The sequence below is a fragment of the Dysidea avara genome, chromosome 13, assembly GCF_963678975.1.
Source record: "Dysidea avara chromosome 13, odDysAvar1.4, whole genome shotgun sequence".
In the NCBI taxonomy this organism is placed as follows: domain Eukaryota; kingdom Metazoa; phylum Porifera; class Demospongiae; order Dictyoceratida; family Dysideidae; genus Dysidea; species Dysidea avara.
This window is the reverse complement of record NC_089284.1, coordinates 1,763,282-1,784,113: the sequence shown is the minus strand read 5'-3', so window position 1 is coordinate 1,784,113 and position 20,832 is coordinate 1,763,282. Positions and strand designations below refer to the sequence as shown.

Genomic DNA, 20,832 nt, shown 5'->3' with positions numbered 1-20,832 from the left:
CAGAAATATCTGTATAAGGCTTCATGGGAGTATACATAAAAATGTTTGTGGGTGCCTAGTTGTCTGGATTGCACAATAGAAACCCAAGCTGTATACCACCACAGGCAGAGTATAGCAATTAATACATGCACTTGTTGTTGTAGGGTTGGTAAATGTGCACTTTTAACTATAATGCAAATATCGGATTGACTATCGGTTATCGGCTTCTTTTGGTGGCATCGATATCGGATATCGGTACATGCCAAAAACCCATATCGGTACACCTCTAGATTTAAGGTGGGAGCTACCTACATATTGGATCTTGTTTTCACTGGGTAGGAAATTGTTGTTTGCTTCACTGTACCATTGTAAGATAGTGTTATGGCAATTGAAGTTCACAGAGAAAATCCAGGTACGGCTGTGCCAGCTCCCATCCAATCCTGAGATACAAGAGTGTTTAATCAAAATCATTCTACTGCCAACTGCGCTAGTTAGGCCTTTGAAACTTTTACTAGGGCCTAGCTACATTGTTCTTACTAGCTGTATCAAACAGCATGGAAGTACTGTTTAAGCAGGGATCCTCCCAAAAATGATGCACGCCGCCTAAAAATTCTGCCTTTAAAGATCGTCCTAAAAACACCTTATATTATGCAAAAATGCATCTGAATGTTTTTAGCGAATACATGTGTACCTAAAGAAAATTACCTTTACGGAACAATATTAGTCCATCTATCATCAAATACAGCGTTAAAACAAGAAAACACTTATAGGCAACCAGATATAGAATTAAAAAAAAAAAAAAAAAAAAAACTCTTATTGTTGTCCTGCCTGCCTGCCTGCCTGCCTGCCTGCCTGCCTGCCTGCCTGCCTGCCTGCCTGCCTGCCTGCCTGCCTGCCTGCCTGCCTGCCTGCCTGCCTGCCTGCCTGCCTGCCTGCCTGCCTGCCTGCCTGCCTGCCTGCCTGCCTGCCTGCCTGCCTGCCTGCCTGCCTGCCTGCCTGCCTGCCTGCCTGCCTGCCTGCCTGCCTGCCTGCCTGCCTGCCTGCCTGCCTGCCTGCCTGCCTGCCTGCCTGCCTGCCTGCCTGCCTGCCTGCCTGCCTGCCTGCCTGCCTCTCTGCTGACCACAGTCACATAGCTGAAGGCCAAACAGAGCAGTGCATGGCCACTATTTTATGCCACAATAACAAACTCACCAGTGGCATGTGCCTTTTGGGGTTACATGCAGAAACAATGAAACCATTAATTTTCCATATCAACATTATCTTGAGCAGCATATTGAAGTGTTATGCTTGGTAAATACCTGTATCTTCATGATTTGATCGAGGCCACACCCATTATCGTGATCTAGTGTGGAAACTACTCATCTTAATCTATTAACGTAATCATGATGACCACACCCCTTTGTTGATGGTCTAGCTGTATTTATATAAGGCTAGCAAAGTGAAGATGTGAAATAGTGGCATGTCCCTCAGGGGCGGATTAGGGAAGGGGGCCAGGGGGGACTGCCCCCTGGCCCCTTTTAGAATTTTTTATTGTGTTGCTCATTGTTATTGCTATTGTTGTTATTGTTATTAGTGCTTTACAGTGACCAGCACTGAAGGTCTGACAGCAACATGTGCTGCAGCCTTAGGATTACCTAACCTAACTTCAAGGACTTAGAATTAGTGACTTATAGCTAGGCACCTTAGACATAATTCAAACGTTTTTGATGCAGTTTATGACTATGTATAATATAATAAAACTGTCTCTAGCAAATTGTTATCCATATAGGCAAAGCACAAGGGGAACTAGGTGGTTAGAGCCCCCCTACATTTAGAGATTGAGGTACTCTAGTAGAACAGTTATTTACTCTGATAAAACAGCCATTTACTTTGATAAAACAGTCAATAGTAGCATAAGTACAAAACACTGTTTGTCATTTTAAACAACTTAAACAGCTGTTATAAATTGAGTTACTGATTCTATAAACACCCTAGTAACTATAGAAATTCTCTGGAGATGAAAAATCATGCAGCTGCTACACACCATATTCCAGGATTATCTATATGTTTAAATATTTGTGCAGGGGACCTTATGCTAATTCTGTTTTGTAGCTTGGTTATTATGTATTTGAACATTCAATAAAATCTTTCAACTTAATTTAAACCGAAGTTAGCACCAAAATCATTCAATTTTCTTATAGACTCTATAGCTAGTACCAGCTCAGTAGCATGCATTCTTGCTTCTGGCATTGAATTTTCATAAACATTTGTGACCAGATCTGCAAGAACCCCATATGTTAGCGCATTTTTTGAATTCCAGTTTATTAATTTTTTCTTTATCTACGGTGTAGATAGCCAAAGGAATGGCCAACCGAAATTTCAGCTCTAGAAGCCAAGAACTTTAGAAGTTACAGTGCTAAAAAGTGACAACAGCAGAAAAATCAATTGTACAGTGACGATATGGAAAGTAAATTACAGGTGCTTGAATACACGGTCATAACTTTTGAATGCAATTATCTACCTTTCACCATCGGTTTCTGCATTAACAGGCAAATCCATTGCTGGGTAAGTTTTGTCTTTCAGGCCTTCTCTAAAAGCTGGGTGAAAGTGAAAACGTGAGAAAAATACAACGACAAACCGCTCGTCCAATGTAAGGCAAAGTAATGCTTGTATAACGAACTCCTCTTGCTTTAGGGATCACAATGCTATCATAGTTTTTGCTGTTATCACCTTCCTTCATAGTGAAACAAGCGTTAAAAAATTTAAGGAATTTTTTTTTTGATTTTGTAAATATTTCACCCATTACGTTTATCACATTCTACTGTAAAATTAGGATTGTGCTAACATGGGATTCTTGCAGATCCAGTCACATTTACATATTTTAGTGAAAATTGCCACCAAATTCAATATCAGAAGGTTGGTTTTTCAAAATTCCTTGAGGAACCTAACACTATATGTATACTAGTTAATTCTTTCAAGCTCAGTATCATACGGTGCGATAGTACTGTATAGTAGGGACCACAAAGGAGTAGGCGTGGCCCACGAAATAACACCAGCCTCAATTTTCCCTGATGATGATGAGGCAGTATTGGTTAGGTAAAACTAAACCCAAACAAGCTTTCAGATCGACCCGAAACGCTTTCAACAAGTTGCTACGGAATTTTAAAGAAAAATTATTAACGGAGTTTTCTACTATCTGACTGCCTGACTAACTGATGCCTTCAGACAAGCGTAACTTGATAACAGCTATAGTATGTTCGCGTTGAGCTGAATCCTCAAAAACATTTAATAACTCATGGATGCAATTACACACGATCTTGAAATTTGGCTCATTTGCAGTACTGCTTGATCCGCTAAAAATATTTCAAAATCTTGTTGTTCAAATGTTTGACATAATATTTACGGCCAATCACAATTTTCACAATACATTTCCTATGGAGAAGCCATATAAGTACAGTGTCCATTAGAGCCCTTTCCCGAACTTGTAATGGAGCCAAACTGTACATGTCTGTTGTTGACACCTTTGCTGTTACCAATAATCATCTGGTTGGCAGAAATGTTAACTCTGTTGAGAAAAAATCCACTTAATTTTTAGCTGTTTTTCAGGGTTCAGCTCAACATGAACATACTATAAGTCTACGCGGGCTTGATTTTTTCACTGTTTGACATCGCTTCAGTCCGATAGGTGCCTTTTGGCATAACGCAGTACATACAATGCATTCTTCATGGACTTACCAGTGTCCTCCTTTCTGTTCCATTCATCTTTGCTGACAGCGAAAGTGTTGATTTGGTGGTAGCACATGATGGCTTCCCTTCATAATGGAAATTGTCCGTATTTTTCATAGTGACTATTTTGATTGCAGAGGTACTTTTTGAACAGTTCTTGATTTGTACTGCTGTGTAATGGGTTGAACATAGCTGACAACAAAGCATAATGGAGACTTCAATTTTCAGATGATAATTGATATAACTGGGGTGCGTGGCACCATTTCTTTCTTTTGGTATGCAGAGATTGTAGAGGTGCTTTTCGAACAGCTCTTGATTTGAAATACTGTCTAACAGGTTGAACATAGCTGACAACGAACCGTAATGGATACTTCACTTTTCAGACGATAATTGATATAGCTGGGGCGTGCAGTGCCATTTCAGATGCAGTATACATGGGTTCACCAGTCATAATAATTATTTACAAAAAAGTTAACAAATAAGTACACAGAAAATTTTGGAATTTTCAACTAGAGTAGGGACCATAGCACATCGATAAAAAGTACAAATCATTGTTAAAACATGCCAATGTCCCGATTTTCCCACTGAGCTATGCCGTAATACTGTACATATCTTGTTTCACTACGTTTTATCATTTAGATCTAGGGCTCTCACGATTAACCCTATAAGGACCAAAGAAATTTATACAGTGCCTACCCTGAAAACCTGCAAGTTTAATTACGCATTTTATTATTTGACAAGTTTGTAGTGTTACCAAAACTCCAGGAAGTAGTAAACATTATAGTAGACAAATCGCCTATCAATAACAGCACTATCTAACTTAAAAGTGTGTAGAACATACCATTTTCAAATAACAAGTTGATCTGTCATGAACGGTGATGATCTTTCTTCTTTGTAATGCAGTTCTTTTAAAATTGCTCATCCATCTCTATATAAAGTGCCACATCACGTGATCTTGTATACCACAATTTTTCAACTCTAATTAAGGAACACTATGAAAGTTGAATTATTAAAATCGGTTCATCACAGAGGAAGATACAAGGCGATTTCTACAAGGTTAGTTTTGTTGTTGTGTAAATACAATAATTATTGTCTTTATTACAAGGCTGTTTCTAACCAGTTTAGTTTCACGTAACATTTTATAATTGTGTATATATCAACAGAATCGCCTACTAATGGCAAACAAAATAGGCCCGTAGCTTCTACTACTGCGAAGATATAGCTCTTTGTTTACTGCCTATTCACTTGGACGTACATGTACGACGGCAGGCTTTTGTGTGAGGCTATATTTGGATGTACGTGTACGATGCTGGTCCCTAAAGGGTAAATCGATTAAATCAACTAATCGATGAAAAAATATAATCTATTTGTAGTTTGTAGTCGATTAATCGGGTAGTATACACATGTCATCAATAAAAATTCTAGCCTTTTTTGCTCACTACAACAAATAGAAAACCTATTTTCCATAGAGCATTATGTTATGAGAAACCATGCAACTGCACATGTGAGTACTCTTATGGATATATCCACCCTTAAGGATATATCCAGAACTTTGAAGACTGACTCAGCTGCCTTGTAGACTTTTGAGCCCAGTCACAGCCTGTCAGTGAACAAATCGCTTATTAAGCTTTTGATAAATTGCTATGCCATGCAAATTATTTCATGTTTGTGTGTGTGTGTGTGTGTGTGTGTGTGTGTGTGTGTGTGTGTGTGTGTGTGTGTGTGTGTGTGTGTGTGTGTGTGTGTGTGTGTGTGTGTGTGTGTGTGTGTGTGTGTGTGTGTGTGTGGTGTGTGTGTTCTGTGCAGCTCCTCCTCGACATTTGATCACTCAGTAGACTTTCCTGGCTGGTCACCGTAGGCGACCCTTTTGATGACTCTAAATCATAGGAATGCAGATACAAAAAAATAGCTATACTGATTGCTAACCTTGATACATAGACTATCGTGCTGTTGAATCCTGTGTTTCATCCATTTATTACTTAGTGCGCAGCCTTTCTTCAATGCTCCATAAACTGGTAAACCTACAAAATGCACGGAAACTGGAACGCAGATGCAATGCAAACACACCGCTTAGAGAACACAACACAAATACAGAACAACCCAACACAAACACAACAGGAACTTTATTGATCGCTACTGTATAAGCTGGGCATGACTATGAATCACGTCAGCAACACAGTACCAGTGACAATTTGCTGGCCCTGACCCAAAAAATCTTTCCCACCAAAACAGATAGCCCAATAGGAATTTTTACTTTTATTTGTCCTCTGAAAAATTATATTATCATAAATGGCTTTGTACATTTACCAAACCCTATCCAATTGTGTGAGACTCTGGAAGAGAAGTCACAGCCATTATTAAACTTTATTAGCATTAACATCATTGCAGCCATTTGTTGGCTGCCACCTTTGATTTCACAACTTTTCGCCCAGGATTTCTAAGACCGCGCCTTTTTTCACAGCTTGGCTGTTTTTGTGCAGATATTGCTTCTTTTTGTAATTGCAAGTTCCAATGGTTGGCCTTGATAATTTCTTTTAACTTTTTCCCTTTACTATAGGAATTGTCAAAGACTGCGTAGCTACATATATGAAGAACTGAAATAAGACAAATTTTGAAGGCTTGTATTATATATATCCCAATGATAACTTGGCAGATTGAACTCAAATTAGGAATAGGAGAGGCCCTACCCTAAGGAAGCTTCCACAGCAGAAACAATTAATTATACTGTTCAAGCACTATGGAGCTATGGATACATGAAAACTTTAAAAAAAAATTTATTTTATTTTATTCTGGGGTTACCAGCACTCCTTGCCACCACCCCTAACACTAAAGATGTTAAAAGTGCTAGATAAACACTAAAAACAAATTTCAGTCAATGAGCTGGAGCCATCTGACTCTGAGCTAGTGCAAGGTCAAGTGCTCCTAGTTAAAGTGGACAGCCCTGATGTTATCTAGCTCCTCTCAAACACATAACAGCGGAGCGTGACAAAGAATAACTAATCCTGCAATGCAGCCATTACATCACAGAACTATATGATAACTCCTTCTGTAGAGAGACAAGGAAAGCAAGTCTTCTGTAAAATACAGCAGTAGCATGACCCATACCACCCCATAATGTTTAAAATACAAGTTGGGGTAAAAGCATCCATTTCAATTTCCCTAATATGTTGTTCATACTTCTCTTGTTTCTTGTGTTCAAAATGTTGATAAAGTGAGGATACTTGGGTACCACAGTATGAAGGTGCATTAACTGAATAGCATTAAATACTCTAACATCAAAAAATGCCTTCTGATATTTACCTCCCCAGAATCCTGAAGCAGAAACGTCTACACAAGTTCCATCTTTATTATTAGCTGTTGCATATCGAAGGGTCTCACCTGTAAGAAGTTGCAACAGATACATGAAAATGACATTTTCTGGTTCCGTAAAACAAACATGTCACCCACCCACACTGGCTGTACCTAGATGCATGTCACACTTGATATAGGCTATTTTCATAATTTTTGTAGTACTCTAATAGAACACACATTTTTTTCTGAGCACTTCGATACAATGCATATAGAATGTTCTAGAATTTCCACTGATAGATTTACGAGTTATCATTCTAGTGTACTAAACCAGAACTTTCATTTATAAGGTAGAAACTATGTGAGGTGAGCAAATGACAGTAGTAGAGTATTAACGGGCTTCAGTATATTGGTGTGGAGGTCCATGGCTCAAACCCAGGAGAAATTTTTTCCCAACTTTTTTGCACATGTTTTTTACTTTTCAGTGACTGTTCTATTAGAGTATCTCTATTGCAATTTTTTCACGTTTGGTTTTGCTTTATATCTCCTTAGCTACATGTAATACTCTCAGTACTTTCAAACCACAGAAAGTTTGCACTACGTAGTAGTTTCATGTACAGACCGATTTTCAAGTTATTCCATCAAGTGGATTACCCTGTAGGCATGACAACAAATTGCTTTTGTAATTTTCAAAATTGTGCATAACTCCATTTTTCTTAGTTGGATTTATATGAAAATTTGGCTGTAAATGTGCTGCAATATGTTTGAAGTCAATCATATAAAGCATGCACAAGTTTTTGCAATTTTTCTAAAGTGTACGTAAGAAGATTAAGAGAAGAAATACGAAGAAAATATGACGAACTTTAAAGTGATGGCTAGGCAGATTAAGCTCAAATTTGGAATAGGAGGTGCCCTATCCTGAGGGAGTTTCCACAGTGAAACTGGTTAATTTCCATTCATATTGAGCAAGTTTTTGCAATTTTTCTAAAGTGTACGTAAGAAGATTAAGAGAAGAAATACGAAGAAAATATGACGAACTTTAAAGTGATGGCTAGGCAGATTAAGCTCAAATTTGGAATAGGAAGTGCCCTATCCTGAGGGAGTTTCCACAGCGAAACTGGTTAATTTCCATTCATATTGAGCTACAAATACATGAACATTTTGTTGGTGTCTGTAAAATACACACTTGTCTGCCGCGCATCTGTACTAGCTGTACTTGGCAGCTGATACATTGTGCGTAGTGTATGCATGATTAATTATTATCCAATACTATGACTATAGTATTATGTATGTATCTCTCATGTCATGGTCACTTGATGGTTTTTGCAGGCATTTTTTCTGGTGTGGTGAGCCTTTTGATACAGGTGAGATTTGCAGCTTGTGTGTCATCAGTATATGATACAGACAACAATTATATATTGGTTTAACAAATACCTGGACTGTTTAGCATATGTAATACTACCATACACAATAGTGTTATAGACAACACAAATACACGATAAAGTACTTCAAATTTGCACTGTTTGAATTTTAAAGTTCAAATTTTAGCCCTATTACAAAAGTTCTGTATTGAAATTAATAAACAGGACGTTGTGTTAGATACTACAGGAATATGTGCAGGATTACAAAATACTGGAATAATCCTGACCTGCTATATATGTACTGGGGAGAAAACTGACTGTTCTATTAGGGTGACTACTGTATTACAGTATCTTGAGTCAGCCTCCTACATACAAGGGATGTGGTCACTATTCCTAATTTTCACCATGCTGTCATTATAAATACAGCTAGACCATGAGGTCATCATGTTTAAGTTTAAAAAATTATATTGTTTATTAAGGGGTGAGGTCTTTGTGCTCTAGTCAACCAAGATCATTAATGGGCGTGGTCTTGAATCAATCTACCAGGTGTCCACCATACCTTTTACAGCGGCATGGCATAAAATGGTGGCCGTGTGCTGCTTTGTTTGGCCTTCAACCTTGCAACTGTGGTCAGGCGGGCTGGCCGGCATACCAAAATTCAAGTTTTGGTTATTCTTTATTTTTGTTTCTGCTGTACGTATTTGGTGCTAGATAGACCTTTATCCCATAAGATGTTTCTAGGATAATTTTTAAAGGTGGCATTTTAGGTGGCTAACATCATTTTAGGGTAATCCGTACTGTTTAACAGCACACATTGTGTTTATTTGTATTGGTGAATTATTGTACTATGCAGGGTGCAGCTGCATTGGTGTTATGGTATGGAGGTTACTTGGTTTATCACTCTGAACTGACTGCTGGTGCCCTCACCTCTCTCATGTTGTATACACTCAACCTGGCTATGGCTTTTGGCTTCCTGTCCAGCCTGTATGGAGACTTCATGAAGGTACAAAATGAAAATTTATTTTGAGAATTCATCTTAGCTCCTAAAAAACATATTTTGCATTTTTTGGTTTTTAAAATCTAAAAATACCCAGATGGGTTACCTAAATACTTTAATTTCCAACAGGACAACTGGAGTAAGATTTACTATCTAGTAGGTACATAATGCCCTTCGAGGATGACTTCGGTTTGAAAAGAGAAAAGGGTAGATTGTTTTCCTTTCTGCCTCCTTATCTTTTGTGACCCTACATGTATAAGTAAAACTCATTACTGTACTTCATTCATGGTTGTTTTAAGCTGCAACTTGGGGATTAGAAATAATTGGCTGCTTTTATCTATTACATATTAATATCCTTATGTTTCTAAATATATTATTTGGCTGTAGAGATGCATAAGTTTACACCTAAATTTCTCATCTTACAGGCGGTTGGTGCTTCTGTCAGAGTGTTTGAATTATTAGATCGTCAGTCTTCTGTTTATGATGGTAATCTTCAGTTGGATTCGTTCAAAGGAGAAATAAAATTCGACAATGTATCTTTTAGTTATCCTTCACGACCCGACACTGTTGTACTAAAGGTATTGTTTAATTTATACAATTAGATGTGTCCTATTGTTGATACTAGTGTATTAAAAATTAAAGAATCCAAGCAATAAAAAGTAGTGAAACGAGATATTGTATGAATAATGGTATTGTGACATATACTTTGGCATGTTGTTTTCTTCAATGCCAAAGTAGGGATTTCCGACATACATTAGCTATATTGTTCATATAATTAATTTGCTTTGATCCTTATTTCTTTTATAAATAAACAATTTTTTGTGTGTTAATTTGTTTACTTATTTTGTTATAATACAAATTTACCTAGTGAATGTAAGTTAACAGATCAGGTACTTGGAGGTGTATGGTGCTACATACAAGAACAAACAAGCCCAGCCTAACTGGAATGTACTAATGGAGTATTGTACCATTGTCTGTGTGCCATGGGATAGCGGCCCCTACTAAGTGTCCAAGCTGCTGGCAAGTCAACTGCTTCAGTTTGTGACTGCTCTAGTACGCTTAGTCAAATTCTGTAATTTCCCAGTGATTCAACACTACTCACAATGCCAAAGACTTCCTGCTGATTGAGGTATCAACGTAGCGCAGTACTCAATCCAGCAACTAACAAGACTGTCAGCTCTGACTTACCTGTCTGCACTCATCCTTGTCACTACTGGCACCAAGGATATCATGGCTCACCGCGTTTATGACGCTATTCATATTGCTCCAGCAAATTCTTCCTCATTGTCAACTACTGTTATGCCAGAATCAGCCACCTTTACGTTAGCTACCCAGTCATCTGCTCCAGTACTAACTCAAGGCAGCATTCTAATGGTATCATAAGTTACTCCATCAACCTACAATCCAGCCACACCTGCTCCGTCATCATTGACTCTGACTCCCAAACTATAGGCCCAGCTATTGTTCCTAATGGCACTATTCCTCACAATGCCACTTCAGTAAGCAAAAATACTTCTCTACCAAGTGATAATCTATTGCCTGCCTCTGCCATCAATGTTACCATGCAGATGCCAAGTAACTCCCTGCAGCTGGTGACTACAATCGTCAATACTGCCAACCATGACAATGACCTGTTCAGGCATCACAATCAACTAATTAAAGCTACTGAAAACTCAACTACATGAAAATAATGATTACACAATTATTGAGAAGAGGCTCCTGTGGTCTGCTTTAACATTAGCATTCTATGGATTCCTCAGGACAAGCTAATTAACAATTTACAGTAGTCTGACATACAACTTACAACAGTATCAATCTGTACTTTCAAGACAATCCAAGACTGACCATTTCAATATAGACAGTCCATAACTCTTCAAGTAACATCAACATCCACCTGTCCACTGAGAGCAATGAACTTATTTGCTGAATGATGCACAGACTGGAGTGGCCTGTTGAACTGTGGTGGTCATTCAACCCTTTATCTTAAGGCCAACTAATTAACATGTGCATTATGCAGCAAAGCGCTGGTTAGGCTTCCACCGATATAGAAAAATACCTACTGATCCGATACCGATACCTAGAGGTAAATTTTCACCGATACTTGATACCAATACCGATAATTGCCATACAATAATACACATCTCCCAAGTTTACTATGTGTGACTGCTCCATTACATTTTTATTGTGCAGTGACTGTTCTATTAGAGTATTTCGATCTTATTCATGCAAACGTAGTAAGTAGCAGTTGTTCAATGTTTAACAAAACATTTCCTGCACCATTTCTATAATACTCAACACTATTTCCTGCACCATTTCTATAATACTCAACACTATTTCCTGCCTGTTATACCCCACGTTTTGCTAGCATAGCATTTATGATGATAGTTATGATGATGACGATTGGCGCGAGTGGCTATTAATCAGTATCAGAATACCTAAATAACCAATATCAATCGATACCAAAATGCCCAATATCAGCTCCGATTTGATACCAATCCGATTATCAGTGGAACACTAGCGTTGGTTATGAACCACATGTGTATGCCAGCTACAGTTTTAGAATTGGTGTTGCCACTACTGCTGCTGCAGCAGGTCTTTCTGCTTGGCTGATTAAAACAATGGGCAATGGAGTAGTGATGCATGCTAAACTTATATACACTGCCCAACCAACTTGCTTCAGTCAGTTCCTTCACTGCTTGGCTACACTGATGCAGCCCAGCATACACCATGGGACCCCCACAGCATTTAAGTATGCCACATGCTGCTCCCATCAACACAACAAGGTCAGTATGCTATTTCATGTATTGTATGCCATGCTACTTGTGGCACGGAATATATTTTGTTACTACTGCTGCTATTACTTGTATTTTGTTTACTGCTGTAATTGCTTGTGTTAGTTGTTGCTGCTGTCATACCCATGTGTATATATTGCTGCTTTAGTTTGGGTACATGTCACTTTTGTGTACTGTTGTCGTTGCTGCTGCTTGTACTGTAGTGCCACCGTGCATGCCAAACCATGCTGCCATTACTGTTTGTATGCTGCTGTTGTTTTGTGTTGCGTTGTGTACTGTTGCTGTTACCGCTGTTTGTATTGCAGTGCCATTGTGCACATTGTGCATGCCACAGTGTTGTCTCTGTGTATTGCTGCCACTACTGTTTGTATGCTGCTGTCATTTTGTGTTGCATTGTGTACCGTTGCCATTTCCGCTGTTTGTACTGCAGTGCCACTGTGTATGCCACACTGCCACAAGCGAAGCTGTGCATGCCACAGTCTTGTGTCTGTGTATTGCCATCACTACTATTTGTATGCTGCTGTCATTTTGTGTTGCATTGTGTACCGTTGCCATTGCCGCTTCTTGTACTGCAGTGCTACTGTGCATGCCACACCGCCACAAGGGATGCAATGCATGCCACACCGCCACAAGGGATGCAATGCATGCCACAGTGTTGTCTTTGTTGCTGTGTCACTGCCTATGTTCTGTTACTGCCATGTATCAAACAATTTAATCAAGAAATCAAGGCCAGCTTAACTTGGGGCAAATTGGGAGCAGTATAACTACTTTGTAACTGTTTGAAAATATCATAATGCTGAGAAAAAAAACCATTTCTCAGTTGCAACAGATCAGTAATTGATAGTAGAGCTGCAACAGGCTATGTTAACTTAGCAAGCCCAATTTTCACCCACAAGCATAACAGGTTGACTGGTTTGCCCGAGGTGGTTAAGTATAGTTATTACTGTATATACACGTGACTGACTGTTCTATTAAAGTATTGTAATGTATTGAGGTGATTGTTTTACTGTATTAAAGTATCTTGATTTAGCTGCTGATCTCAAGTGAGCCGTGCTGGTAGATTAAGGAGTGTGGTCACCATTCCTTGTTTGTGCAGCAACATGATAGTTATAAGCTGGATCATTAATGGGTGTGTTCACTCTACTCTGTTGTAACTGATCACTACGAGTACAGCTAGATAAGTAAGGAGCATAATTGCCTTGCTCTGTTTTCTGTAGCAACCCCTTTGTTAGAAAGTACAGCTATTGACTACCTCCTACAGTAGTGTAAGAACTTCAAATAATTTTATAGCATCTCCTGTCTCAGTGGTGCCTTGGTATGGTTTCATTGCATGAAGAAGATATGAATTGATGGTATAAGGACAGGCAAGGTACAGACGGAAGACATTTGTTGGAACCCAGGCATGCCACAGGAAACGTTATTATTCTGGCATGAAGTGGGAGTTGAGAACTGCATAGTTCAGCCTCTGGCCTTGCAACTATAGTCGAGCTGGCAGGCTGGCAGACTAAAACTTGGGTTTTGGCAATTTTAATATTTGTTTTTCTGAAAAGGCTTTTTTAAATGATAGGTTTGATTAGTGTTGCACCGATATCCAAATTAGCCGATTATTCCGATAACTGATATTAAGCAACAGAATTAGCCGATACCAATAACCTATCCGATATACACTAACACTCATCCTCATCATTATTAAATGTGACCAGATCTGCGAAAACAGGACATAATCGCACAAGCCTAAATAAGCATTGAATACATTGGGTGAAATACTTGCGTATTATTGAAAACATCTGTAAATTTTTTGAACACCTCTTTCTTAGTAAAGGAAGGCACTAACAATAAAAACCTGGATATCATCTTATTCGCCTGCTCAAGTGGAGTTGGAAAATTTTTGTTTCGTTGCAGCAGACCCAAGGATACGTGAGTTATGAGCGTTTGTTTACGTCATATCAAAGCGATCGTATGCGATCGATTTTTTATCACGAATTTTGCCTTTGTATGCAGTGAGGAAGGGTGAGTAAAGGGAAAACGTACCCAGTAATTGATCCCCCTATTCATGGCGAACTCAATGGTGAAAATGTCAGCTCCATACCTCAATCCGTTGGTAAGTTACAACTGTTTTTGTAAGCGCCTGTAATTTATTTTCCCTATAGTTGCTGTACAAATCGATCTTTCTGTTGTTGCTACTTTGTAGGGCTGTAACTCCCAAAGTTATTGGCGTATGAAGCTGAAGTGGGTACACTTGGATAAGTAGATCATAAACATTTATTAAACAGGAATTCAAAATAATATATGCGATTATGTCCTGTTTTTGCAGATCCGGTCACAAATTACTCATATTAGTGATATACAGCTTATTCTAAGCTAAAATGTAAAATTAGATGTTTACCGCAAGTAAAAGTTACTCATGGTAAACAGGTTTTAAGTACATTTTACTACTGCTATACAGCTGAGACAAGTAGTTGGTACTACATAGAAACCCACAACCTCAGTTTACTGTTGGGCATGGCCTAAAACCTGACAGTTTATTATGGGCATAGCTCAGAGGAAGTTGGATGCACTTTAAGCGCTACTTAAATAAATATATTGCTCTTAATTACATTCTTTTGTTTGGTATTTCACGTGACCCTCAATAGTCGTAATAACTGAAAAATGATGGGATTCACTGGGGTTCGTTAGATATTCAGATCGTCCTTCACATAAACTTCAAGGCAATGTACTTTGTTTTCTAAAAGCACTCTAGATATGGGATAAAATTAATAAATTGCGATTTGATGTATACAACTTCACCAGACTTGTCACATACATTTTCTATAATGAAACAACGACCCTTCACTGCGTTATACTGAGATAGCGGTATTACCCTCCTCAATAAAACAGATTTTGCGTAATTTATTTTATTGGTGCTTTAAACTCTGGCGTTTTTACCAACTTAATCAGCGGGATTGACTGGGGTTTATCATGCTGTTAGAATTAGAAATACATAAGCTTTCAATTGCACTATAGTTTTAATATAATTGTCTTGAAGTGAAGATTTTCCAATGAAAATGTACAGCTCACGTGACCTCCTCTGGGCATGGCTTGTAGTCACTACTAAACCATCAACGCATAACTTAATTAAAATGCCAAATAACATATGTCTAGCTTCCCCCACATCATTTATACTACACAGCGCAGTGGAAATTAACATCGGCTTTGATTTAATCAAAACCGATTAATCGGCTAGTAGCCAATATCAGCCTGATACCGATGATTGAACCAATTATCGGTGCAACACTAGGTTTGATTTTAAGATTTTTCCATAAAGGTACTTTCTTTTGCAAAAAAAAAAAAAAAAAAAAAAAAAAAAAAATTCGTTTCTATGATGGTTTCTAGCAGCAACTTTTGGTGGGTGCCCTTGATTTTAAGGGAATCCTTACTATCAAGGGTTTGAGAGTATGCTAGGGTATTCAAGCACGTATGTAGCAAACAGTTCTGATTTGCTACGTTGTTTTGTGTGTATATTTTACAGTCATCCAGGTGGAACATGACTGAAAACACAAAAATACATAGCCAATATTCATAGCTAAAATAATGGAATCATCTTTATGTTTGAGCTGTGGAGGAGATACAGTAGATACTGTGACTGAATTATTTCTGTTGCCAGATTCAGACAAGGTAGAAGAAGCAGACAATAAAGTGTATGACAAATTTGGTAAAGGGGATCCTTATACATAAACTACTAGACCAACAACGTTTTAACCAGCCATCGTGATTAATCAGGGAAAGGAAATGTTCATGAGGGTTCAATTTAGGTGACATTAGTTATGTAGTATACTTAAAAAGCATGACAGATCTTTCAAAAATGCCTGGAGTACTGTTGTCAACAGTGGGTATTGCTGTATGCTAAAATAATGTTACCCCATAATGTTCATGACTTTATCATACGGTACAGTAGTACTGTATATTAGGGATCATGAAGAACTGGGCTTTTCCAGACAAAAATATCATCCTAAAACCAGCCTCAATTTCCCTTCATGACAACTTGACAGTATTGGTTAGGCACAGCCAAGCCCAAAAATGTCTTTAGACCAAACCCTTCCAAAAAGTTTTTATGGAATTTAAAAAAATTCTATTTAACAGAAATTTGTTCTGACTAACTGACGCCTTCAGCCAAGCATACAACTCGACAGTGGATATGTTGCTACGGGCTTGATTTCTTCACTGTTTGACATCGCTTCATCCTGAGTTGTGCCTTTTTGCCAACCACAGTACATACAATACATACATCATGGACTTGCCTTTGTCCTCCTTTGTGTTCCAGTTCTTTTCGCTGACAATGCAAGGTGTCAATTTGTGGTAGCACTATGTGGCTTCCCTGTGGCTGTGTTAGTATCTCACCTGTATTTTCTGTAGCAACTGGATTGATTGCAAAGATGCTTTTCATACTGTTCTTCATTTGTAATGTTGTGTAATGGACTGAAATAGGAGAAAAAGCAAAGAGTAATAGCCACCATTCAATCTTGAGTATTGGAGCTCATGAATCGTCCATATTTTTGTGATGACTGGATTGATTGCAGAGGTACTTTTCCTACTGTTCTTCATTTATAGTGCTATATAACGGAGCTGATAGTGAAGCGTAATGGCTACTTCACTTTAGAGTCAGTAATTGATACCTGGGGCAGGTGTTCAGACGAAAACATTAACATTGGTGCTATCCTTTCTTTTGATGGGTTCACAGTGTTGGGCAAGTTACTTTATAAAAGTAACTAGTTACATATTACATATTACTTGCAACAGAACTATTTAATTACAGTTACATATTACCCATAAAATAAAGTAACTATAATAATATTACATATTATATTACTTTGTGTCCATAGCCTTAAGCTGTCACATGTGAAACTACCACCTTATCACGTGAGATGATTGCATTGTTGGACAATGTGCAAATCTTGGTTACAAGTAAGAAACTGGTAAATAAGCTTCATTCAGTAGGCCTCGTTACTTCGTTGTGGCTAGGTGTTACTCAGAGGATAACTAACGATATTAGTAACTTCGTTACTTGTAGTAATAATATTATGTAATATTAGACTCGTTACAGTAACTATATTACTTAGGTAACGCATTACATTTGTAAGTAAAGTAACTTGAGTTATATTACCTGTTTTTATGGCGTATTTCGTTATATTACTTTGTTACCACAAAAGTAATAATATTACGTAACGCGTTACTCCCAACACTGTGGGTTCATTAGTCATAATAACGTTACATAAAAAGTAAACAAACAAGTATAAGAAAAAATTAGAAACTTTAAGTTCGATTAGGGATCATAGAAATAAAAAGTATGGAACAAGGGAGGTTGTGTACACCTGCAGATATACTAGTAGACATTTTAATTCCTAATTCAGTTATGGGTATAGGCTGAAGTAGGGATTGATAATGTCCACTAGTATATCTGCAGGTGTAGGCGACCTCCTTTGTTTCCCTACTTTTTATTTTTATGATCCCTAATCAGACTTAAAATTCCTAATTTTTCCTTATACTTATTAGGATCGATAATAATAGGTAGTATTATATAGTAGAAGGTCGGTGCTTCGCATTCTTTATTAGTAGAGAATGTACAGTACTACCCTTGTCAGATAAAACAGCCACTGGCTCTCAGGTGTTAATACAAGCATATACTTGATCTCGATACAAGGAATAGAATTACCCCCTGCACAAGTTACATCTCAGATCAGATCTGTTTTTCAGCATTTTAGTTGTTTTACCCTTCCAGTTGTATTGGGTAATGACCTAGCTGGGAAATAAGTGTTACCCAATTTGCTTGTGATATATGATGTAAACTCCATGGAGAGTAAGAGTGAAGGTAAAAATAGCCCAGAAGTTTTCTCAGCTTGTGCTATTACTAGAACGATGACCAAGCGCTCCAGTGAATTTAAGTGACACATTTTGGGTTCATGATAACCCATCCTTTAACAGTGTAGAGCCAGTTACCAGTGATGATAATGACAATTCTTCCCAGAAAGAAGCAGGCTAATAATGGAGCAGAAGAGTGACCCTGAGCTGGTAAGGCTGGCTGTGAAGACTATGACTGAGGAAGAAATGAAATTACATCCTGAGGGATATTGTAAGCAATCAGGAGGCCTGATGAGGAAGTTAAGGCCTAGAGACACTTCTACCAATAACTACTGGAGAAATTTTTCAGTGTGTCAGCATTGGCATGCTTCAATAAAATGTGCCAAAGAGTATTGTCTTATTTTTCTGGCTAGAAAGAAGTTGTTAACCACTGTAGATCTTGTCATGTGTGTCAGATGGTTGGGAAATCAAATCAGCAGATACTGAAAGCTCCTTAGAGGAACCATTTTCCAGAGTAATTATTGATTGTGTGGTCACTTCCCTGAAACAAAGAGTGATGATAGTCAATACTTGTTGACACTAACGTGTATGTCAACTTGCTTCCCTGAGGCTATTCCACTATGGAATATCAAGGCCCATAATATAATGGAACATTTAGTCAAATTCTTTGCCTTAGTGGATTTGCTAACGTTACTACAGTCTGACCAAAGAATTATGTCAAGCTTTATGCAAGTCACATTTCAGTTATAGTATAGGTCAAAAGCATACCAACTCAAGTCCCAGGGTGTTCTAGAGCAGTTTCACCAGACACTGAGGAATATGCTGCATACGTATTGTGTGGAACACTGGAAAGACTAAGACAAGGGAGGCAAACTTGCCCCAAAAAAACCACATGAATTTGAGGAAGATAGTGATGGATGGCCATCGTTAAAAGGAGGAGGAAGTTGTGAGAAGCCATGTGATAGCTGTAAAGGCTCACGTTAGGATCCCTGGAGTCAGTCAGGCAGATAGTCTGCAGCTTGATTCAACCAAACTTTTTACCTGAACTGTCTACTTATAGGATCGTAGATAAGAACTCAAATGTGTTTGATTTATATTGCTGAATAATGAATCCAGTGTGTTTTCTGGCAGCTCAATGGGACCTAGGCTTTGGGAAGAAGTGCTACTGGGTACCTACATTTTGCCAGCTTATGGTAGCTCTCCATCAGTAAGATATTGTACTATTGCTTCTAGAAATCTTACTGTAGACTCACAATTTGTTCAAGTGCTGTCTTATCTTCCAAGCCTTTGCCTATATAGTGTCATGGGAAGTCTGAGAAACATTATCACCAGTGACCTTGGTAAAGCATCTGCATTAGAATTTACTCAACGTGGTCAATACTGGATGTCAATGCCAAATTCAACAACAACCATTTTCCAGATGAATGCTTTGCAGTAAACATAGCTTTTAGAGGAGAGTGATCACTGTTGGTCACACAGTGATGTCAAGGAGGTAAGGTTTGAAAAGTTTCAATGCTCATACTAAACCTGACATTTCCAAATCTGATATTCCATAATCATTTCTGCTTTTTACAGCGTGCAACTAGCTTAAGCCACTGAGTGAAGGCTCTAATCATCTCATTTTTGCTCCAGAACTGCTCCCAGTCCCTCCTTGCCCACTTGCATCAGTGTGCAACACTAAAAGCTTGTCAAACAAGGGATATAAAAGTACAGGAGGGGAGGTCAGCAGTTCTTAAGTTGGAGTCCATGTGAATTCAGCATTACGGCATACAAGGCTGCGGCTACTTTAGCTAACCTTGGCACGAAACTACAATAATAGCTGGTAAGACCCTAGGAATTTCTACTTTCATCTATGTATACACTTCTACCATGCTATAGTTTTCTGCATTACCCTATGAGGTGTAGTGGGGGCATTATGGAGCCCAAACAGCAACACTTAGAGTCAAACAGTCCATCCATTTGCAACAAATGTAGTCTTCTCACATGAGGGGCTTTGTACTTGAATCTGCTAATAGCTAGGTGAGCATCTTTAGTAGAAAATGCCTTCCTTCCATTTAACTGATCAAAGAGGCCCATCCAGGTAGCAGCTGTACTACTTTCAGGCTTATGAACCAATACTATTTTACTAGCTCAAGAGCTATTTGATTCTTCGATTGCTTCTATAGCCAACATTTCCTACTCCATCTTAGTAACTTCTGGTCTATTAGCAAAGTGATACTACAAGGACATTGTCTCTGCAGCTTTTCTATGAAACTGAATTGTTTCCTCTTTTGCTTCCTTTTCATAAGTTGAGTGGATAACAGTACTTCATTCTGAACTAGACTGGAGGCAATTGTTTCCTCAGAGACTCCACTTGTAAATGTGTTACGAGATTCTGAAGGAATGAGCTCAAAAGATTGTTCTGCAAATCCTACCAAATATAGCTTAAGCTGTAACAACTTCTGTCTATTAGTCCATGACTTCAGTTCCGCACATCTGGCTGACTTGAATCAATAGCATATCCATCTTGTTCATCACTACTAGAGAACTGCAAAAGAGAAAGCAATGTCAATTTCCTTGTCTTGTGCTCTGTACTGGTTCATCAGTATTGTCATCATTATCTTTGTCAGGAGCTGGTAATTGCGATTGAGTTTGGTCTTCTGTTTGCTGCTGTTCCAGATTTAGCTTTCCTCTCTTCCTTCTCCTCTAATAGTTTGATTATATGTGTTATCTCGAATAGCCATTCTACTTGTTGCATTTTCAAGTTGTCTCCATTGCTTGAGCCACTTCCTGCTCCATTTTGTCAATTGATATTCATATTTTATTTGCTTCCTGTAGTTGTTCAGCATTAGCGTTAATATCAGTTCACTATTGGCACTGCTTGAGGTACCACTAA

The 20,832-nt window shown here is 38.3% G+C and overlaps 1 protein-coding gene across 1 annotated transcript in view; it reads left to right on the top strand.

The window, feature by feature from the left end:
- The window catches only part of LOC136242400 (uncharacterized), an 89,102-nt gene that overhangs the window by 25,487 nt on the left and 42,783 nt on the right, over nt 1-20,832 (top strand). Inside the window, exons 9-11 of the mRNA XM_066033822.1 lie at nt 8,302-8,336; nt 9,187-9,336; nt 9,756-9,908. Of these exons, the coding sequence (XP_065889894.1) occupies nt 8,302-8,336; nt 9,187-9,336; nt 9,756-9,908 (338 nt within the window). The remainder of the gene's footprint in view (nt 1-8,301; nt 8,337-9,186; nt 9,337-9,755; nt 9,909-20,832) is intronic.